At 42.2% G+C, this 7,344-nt stretch overlaps 2 protein-coding genes across 2 annotated transcripts in view; one reads left to right on the top strand and one right to left on the bottom strand.

Annotated features, from left to right (window-relative positions):
• The window catches only part of LOC135205514 (glutathione S-transferase Mu 4-like), a 1,039,821-nt gene that overhangs the window by 729,011 nt on the left and 303,466 nt on the right, over window positions 1-7,344 (bottom strand). The gene's annotated exons all lie outside the window — the stretch shown is intronic.
• Window positions 1-7,344, top strand: part of LOC135202527 (serine-rich adhesin for platelets-like) — a 66,785-nt gene that overhangs the window by 21,580 nt on the left and 37,861 nt on the right. Inside the window, exons 8-10 of the mRNA XM_064231991.1 lie at window positions 1-799; window positions 841-956; window positions 1,048-2,340. The exon at window positions 1-799 is cut by the window's left edge and continues 3 nt beyond it. Of these exons, the coding sequence (XP_064088061.1) occupies window positions 1-799; window positions 841-956; window positions 1,048-2,340 (2,208 nt within the window). The remainder of the gene's footprint in view (window positions 800-840; window positions 957-1,047; window positions 2,341-7,344) is intronic.

Genomic DNA, 7,344 nt, shown 5'->3' with positions numbered 1-7,344 from the left:
GCCCAACTAGTTCTGGTGGGTCAACGTCTCCAGGAGGCTCTGACAGTTCCACTGGACCTACATCTTCAGGAGGATCCTCTAGTTCTGCCAGCTCCACCTCTTCAGGAGGATCGTCTAGTTCTGGCGGCTTCACTTCTTCAGGAGGATCGTCTAGTTCAGGTGGCTCAACTTCTTCAGGAGGATCTTCTAGTTCTGCCGGCTCCACCTCTTCAGGAGGATCATCTAGTTCTGGCAGCTCCACTTCTTCAGGAGGATCCTCTAGTTCTGCTGGCTCCACTTCTCCAGGAGGATCACCTAGTTCTGGCGGCTCCACTTCTTCAGAAGGATCGTCTATTTCTGGCGGCTCCACTTCTTCAGGAGGATCTTCTAGTTCTGCTGGCTCCACTTCTTCAGGAGGATCTTCTAGTTCTGTTGGTTCCACTTCTTCAGGAGGATCGTCTAGTTCTGGTGGCTCAACTTCTTCAGGAGGATCTTCTAGTTCTGCTGGCTCCACCTCTTCAGGAGGATCATCTAGTTCTGGCGGCTCCACTTCTTCAGGAGGATCCTCTAGTTCTGCTGGTTCCACTTCTTCAGGAGGATCGCCTAGTTCTGGCGGCTCCACTTCTTCAGAAGGATCATCTATTTCTGGTGGCTCCACTTCTTCAGGAGGATCTTCTAGTTCTGCTGGCTCCACTTCTTCAGGAGGATCCTCTAGTTCTGGCGGCTCCACTTCTTCAGGAGGATCTTCTAGTTCTGCTGGCTCCACTTCTTCAGGAGGATCGTCTAGTTCTGCTGGCTCCACTTCTTCAGGAGGATCTTTGTTCTGTGCTGCTGACTCCACTTCTTCATGAGGATCTCTAGGTTTCTTCCTATTGCTGACTCCACTTCTTCAGGAGGATCTTCTAGTTCTGCTGACTCCACTTCTTCAGGAGGATCTTCTAGTTCTGCTGACTCCTCTTCTTCAGGAGGATCTTCTAGTTCTGCTGACTCCACTTCTTCAGGATCTTCTAGGTTCTTCTGATCTTCTTCAGGAGGTCTTCTAATTCTGCTGACTCCACTTCTTCGGAGGATCTTGCTATTTCTGCGACTCCACTTCTTCTGGAGGATCGTCTAGTTCTGCTGGCTCCACTTCTTCAGGAGGATCTTCTAGTTCTGCTGACTCCACTTCTTCAGGAGGATCCACTAGTTCTGCTGACTCCACTTCTTCAGGAGGATCGTCTAGTTCTGCTGACTCCACTTCTTCAGGAGGATCGTCTAGTTCTGCTGGCTCCACTTCTTCAGGAGGATCTACTAGTTCTGGTGACTCCACTTCTTCAGAAGGATCTACTAGCTCTGCTGACTCTACCTCTTCAGGAGGGTCGTCTACTTCTGCTGGCTCCACATCTTCAGGAGGATCTTCTAGTTCTGCTGGCCCCACTTCTTCAGGAGGATCTTCTAGTTCCGTTGATTCTACCTCTTCAGGAGGATCATCTAGTTCTGTTGGCTCCTCATCTTCAGGAGGATCTTCTAGTTCTGCTGGCCCCACTTCTTCAGGAGGATCCACTAGTTCTGTTGACTCTACTTCTTCAGGAGGATCATCTAGTTCAGCTGACTCCACTTCTTCTGGAGGATCGTCCAGTTCTGCTGACTCTACCTCTTCAGAAGGATCTACCAGTTCTGCTGACTCTAACTCTTCAGGAGGATCGTCTAGTTCTCCTGGCTCCACTTCTTCAGGAGGATCTACTAGTTCTGCTGGCTCCACTTCTTCAGAAGGATCTACTAGCTCTGCTGACTCTACCTCTTCAGGAGGGTCGTCTACTTCTGCTGGCTCCACATCTTCAGGAGGATCTTCTAGTTCTGATGGCCCCACTTCTTCAGGAGGATCTTCTAGTTCCGTTGACTCTACCTCTTCAGGAGGATCTTCTAGTTCCGTTGACTCTACCTCTTCAGGAGGATCATCTAGTTCTGTTGGCTCCTCATCTTCAGGAGGATCTTCTAGTTCTGCTGGCCCCACTTCTTCAGGAGGATCCACTAGTTCTGTCGACTCTACCTCTTCTGGAGGATCATCTAGTTCAGCTGACTCCACTTCTTCTGGAGGATCGTCCAGTTCTGCTGACTCTACTTCTTCAGAAGGATCTACCAGTTCCGCTGACTCTACCTCTTCAGGAGGATCGTCTAGTTCTGTTGGCTCTACTTCTTCAGGAGGGTCTAGTAGTTCTGAAGGATCCACTTCTACAGGAGTATCTACTAGCTCTCCAGGTTCAACTTCTTCAGGAGATTCAACAAGTTCCTCTTCTTCTGATGGATCAACTATTTCTTCATCTTCGTCTGGGTCTTCTGGAGGATCAACAATTTCATCAAGCTCATCATCAGGATCGTCAGGTTAGATATGGCAATAGAAAATACCCTTTGAATGTGTATATTATATTCAGAATAAGGTAAAGATCAAATGTCTTGCTCTTTGTGAGTTACACATACTTCTCCAATATTACAACATTGCTTGAAAAACATGTAGTTTGTTTGCAAACAATTGTTCATTACTCTGGAAAATGCAATATTAAAAAAAGGACTTCTTTGCTTCCATTCCTATTGCGACCTAATCTAATTTCACTCTACAGTTCTTTTATGCTGAAATACTGATTGGCACAAAATCTTAATCACTATGTTCGCTTGCACTCTCATTGGCTCTTTAAACAAATTGAAAACTTATTTCTTTGAATTAACTTAATGTAGAAGATATGGACTGCACAAATTTAATAATTTTGACCAAAATAAATCTGAACCAGAACTCTGCTCTCGTCAGACGGCGTCTTCCCAGAACCTATTTATCGTATGATAAATCAAAGCATGACCAATGCACAACAATGTAATACTTTTATACTTATATTTAAGACATCATATCTTGAAGCATAAGTGTACTAAACATTTGCCTATGAATAACAAATTCCATTCCCAGAACAATGATGAATTTTCGCGCACTGTGACTGATCCCAGACCTAGCATAAGCTGAAATAATAAAGGAGTATACTAGGGACTCGAAATTTCTAGCTTGAGAAAAGATTTAATAATCATGTGATAGCAGAGGCTGTCTCAATCAATAACAAGCATCACTGAGACCCTCTCAATGCACACTGTCCGGTGCCTGTAGATATAAACAAGCAAACTGCTGCACATAATTTCATAACATCAGAAGGAACATCATGAAGAGAACGTTATATAGTACATAGTTCAACGAAGTCAGGGAACAGGAAGAAAGAAAAGAGAACATACTGACAACAATAAGGAATGGCTTAACGATAACATAAAACTTTTATAAATTATTCACTTTCTCTAAGCCCTCCGTTGTGGCACACACACACACACACACATATATATACATATAATATATATATATATATATATATATATATATATATATATATATATATATATATATATATATATATATATATATAATGCCACAGCGAAGGCCCTAAAGAAAGTGAATAGTTTACAAAAGCTTTATGTTATTGTTAATCCATTCTTTACTGTTGTCAGCATGTTCTGTTTTCTTTCTTCCTGTTCCCTGACTTCGTTGAACAATGTATATAACGTTCTCTTTATGATGTTTAATCCCCGGCACTCAATTAAACATTCATTAGTCGTTTTATGTGCTGCCGCAGGTCTCCCAATGGCATGTTTCATTCTTCCGTGTCTTGAGATTTTATATAGGAAATAAAAGTTATTTAGTTATCCTGGGAATTTCTTTCCACAATCCCTCTATAGTAAGGTCTTGAGACCTTATTCATTCTCTCTTTATCAATTTATTTCTCGATATAGTGTGGTTCGGATCCCACAATAAGCTGTAGGCCCCGTTGCTAGGTGACCACTTGGTACCTAGCCACGTAAAAATGTCTAATCCTTTGGGCCAGGCCTAGGAGAGCTGTTAATCAGCTCAGTGGTCTGGAAAAACTAAGATATACTTATTATTATTCTCTTTATTCTACCCGTGTAAGTGAACATTCAGATCATCAACATCCTCGTGGTAAGTTTAATTGAGCCTCACCTTTAAGCGTAAAAAGAAAATGAATAAGGGTGTAAGACCTTACTTTAGAGGGATTTTGGAGAGAAATTCTCACGATAACTAAATTACATGTATTTCCAATAGAATATCAAAAGACAAGGAGGAATGAGGCACGCCACTGGGGGACTTGCAGCAGCACATAAAACGAATATTGAATGTTAATTGAGTGCCGGCGATTAAACTTCAATTGTACTGTTCATAAAGTTAACATTTGGACATTTCTCCTGGGTAACCAACAAGAATACATTCGTGATAGAGGGGCCCACATCGGTAAGCACTCCTTTCTGCAATAGAAAAAGGCATACGATCACTTGAAGATTAACAATAATAGCGAGTATAAAAGGATAGCGCAGGAGACAGAAATCCTCTATACATGTAACACTACTGAATAAATTTGTGACACGAGTTTAACATGACAGGTCTATGCAAAAGTTGCCTTAGAAACGTAAACGTTTAGGAGAAGAAAAACTAAGTAACTGGATAACCCCAAAGTCTTACTCTACCATAATTTTGAAGACATGGGTCCTGTAGTCATACCAATGGAAGGACGCGGGATAGGATACTAGTACCGACTCATTCAGCTACAGAGGAATACTGGCTCTTAAGGAGAGGATAGCCAGAGATGTGACTTGCTCGGTTGTATTCTGGTCTCTCCTTATGTCCTGTTATCGGGTTTACCGGCTTTGGAGCCCTGAAGGCATCCAGATGCGAATGGCAGGTGGCTAATGAGTCAAACTTTCTTCTTGGCAAAGGCTGGTCGGTTAATCTGCCTCTCAAGTCATAAAGGAGGTGCAGACATCTTAATCAGTACCCTGTATCATTAAGGTAGTCAGGCATTTCCTCCAAGTTCGGGTCAGTAATCTGGAATAAGAGGTTTATTGCACTCACGGAGCTCAAGTGAGGGTTAAAAGCAACAATGGAATAACAGAATGAGGGTGAAAGGGAAAATTTTCGATGACTGACCATCAGCGTGTCGCAGCAAGCAAACTTAATTGAATTGGAATGCCTGCAGGCAAGGTCATTTGCCTTTTAAGAAAAACTTCTCTGCTACCCCTTGATTGATTTAACCCTTAATGGACAGACATGCTCACATGAGTAGTAATAACAGATTTTGGGTGGTGGACACAGTGACTCATGGTGAGTAGCAATATTATGCGCCATCGATTTGGGGGAATCAGGCAGGAAAGAGGTGCCATTACTTCTATACCCCATAAACTCACTAATGGCAACTTTTAGACTGCCTAATATGAGAAACCTAATGTGAGAGACTCGGCAGCTCAGGGCTTAGTTGGGATCTTGACTTCAAGGGAAGATGTTATGTTGTGCCTCTTTCTCTTACATGATGTCTTTTTGTAAATTTGCTCATAAATATACCAAGTTGTTGCTGTTGGTTTTAGTTATTATCTTTTATGATAGTATGTCAGTTATAAATGTAATTTTGCAAAGAAAAGCGCAAAGAAATATTAGAAAAAAAGTGTAAATCCAAATATGCTCAAAATTTATTACTAATTTTATTTCTCATCTGTTTCAATATTGTGTGAGCTATAATTATAATTTTACAAAAATAAAATAACTTTATTTATTAGAAAAATCTTGTAAAACTTCGTAAAATTTACGATTGCCTTGTAAAAGAGGCCACCATATTGATTTATTAAAATTGGGATTTCGCAATAGTGGTAATAGTTACTTTAGTGCAGAATCAATTTGTTACTTCAAGTAATTTACGTTAGTAATTGAGGGTTAAAATGAAACAGTACTTACTATAAGTCACAAAGAAAAATAGATCACATTAACTTTATAAGTTATGTCATGATTTATTATTATAGGCATAACATAACTGCATAGAATTATCATTAGATTTAGGACCTACAAGTTAGTCAAGCACTTAAATGCTAGATTATCTTAGTTATATATAAATTCATGCAGTTAGTTGCCTTGATGAGGCGACGTAAAGGTAGTACTCGGGGTTCTAGGTTAGGTGAAGCCATGGTACTTAGGTATAGTGTAGCACTAGCGTCGTAAGGGCCTACTGGCTCTGTTACATACAGTTTAAATTTGCCATGCAAGTCATTGCACAGAAGGAAAGTCAAAGATCTGGCGATTGGCACTCTACATTGGCAGTGTGGTGCAAAGTAAAAGAGTGATGCAAGGCATAAAATGAGGTTATAAATGATTAAAGTTACAGGAAGCGAATGTTACAATAAGAGATCAAGTTACAGTTATAAGAAGTATTAAAAAGGGAAGAAACCTGGCATCCTACTATGACTGGAGGTGCTAAAGTTCTTCATAAGATACAGTAAGGCACTGTGCCATATGGGCACGAGTGCCAGGAGAACTCAGTGGCTCTCTTAGGCTGCCTGGGGATTCTATGCCTCCGGCTTTTCTTCCTTGACCCTCTTTTAGGGTGGTGGTTTGATGTTGTAGGAGGAATCAGTGGGACTGAGTCCAAGGAAGGCTTTGGAGTGCCATCTGTTCCAGCTGCTATGGCAACTGAAGCTGAAGCAGTACCTACAATTTCTATCATTTGCCGTCACAGTTCCTTGAGTACTTCGGCCTGTTGACATATGGCAGAATTTTCCATCAGAATCTTATCTTATAAGGACTGGGAAAGAGAGAAAGAGCTCTTCGTGGGCATAAGAGGCTCACAGGTTACAATGACCGACTTGGGCACCGATTGTGAGGCCGAGCCAGGGGATGAGCTTCTGCTGTAGTTAGGAGAATCCGGTGAGACCCTATTTAAATTTTTGTGTTGGCTCTCTTGCCACCGACACTGGTAGAAGGGCCAAGTCGGGTGAAGAGAGGTGATCCAGACTGGGATCTCCAAAGGGAGATATGTGGAGTGCTCTGGCGCTGGCACTAAGGCAGGACCAGGCACAAGAATTAAGTTTAAAACTGACCCACCCAACATTCGTGACAGATGGAGCGTGGCAGTGCTCAGGGGGCTCAAATGGCACTGGCAGGGAATTTGAGGCAAGTTTGGTAACCCATGAAGGGAGATCTATGATGTGCTCTGGCACTAGCATTAGGGCAGGGCCTGGCAAGGGAATTAAATATAGTGAGGGCTCAATGTTCAGGACGGACAAAGTGTGGCACTACTCAGGGCGCTCAAGTAGCACTGGCAGTGATTCTAAGGCAGGTCTGTGAGGACTATTTGTGCTTGATGGAGTCTTTAAGGGGTTAGGACCCCTGGATTGTCTTGAGTTAGGTGGGGACCAATATTTCTGTTCCAGGATCAGTTCACAGCCCTAGGAAAGTAAAATGCTACTGCAAGATTGTAGACCTTAGTTCTGTTGGGATTACTGACCACCAAATGAACTGTTGGG

The sequence above is a fragment of the Macrobrachium nipponense genome, chromosome 24 (genome assembly GCF_015104395.2).
Source record: "Macrobrachium nipponense isolate FS-2020 chromosome 24, ASM1510439v2, whole genome shotgun sequence".
Classification (NCBI taxonomy): domain Eukaryota; kingdom Metazoa; phylum Arthropoda; class Malacostraca; order Decapoda; family Palaemonidae; genus Macrobrachium; species Macrobrachium nipponense.
This window is presented reverse-complemented; position numbering and strand designations above follow the sequence as displayed.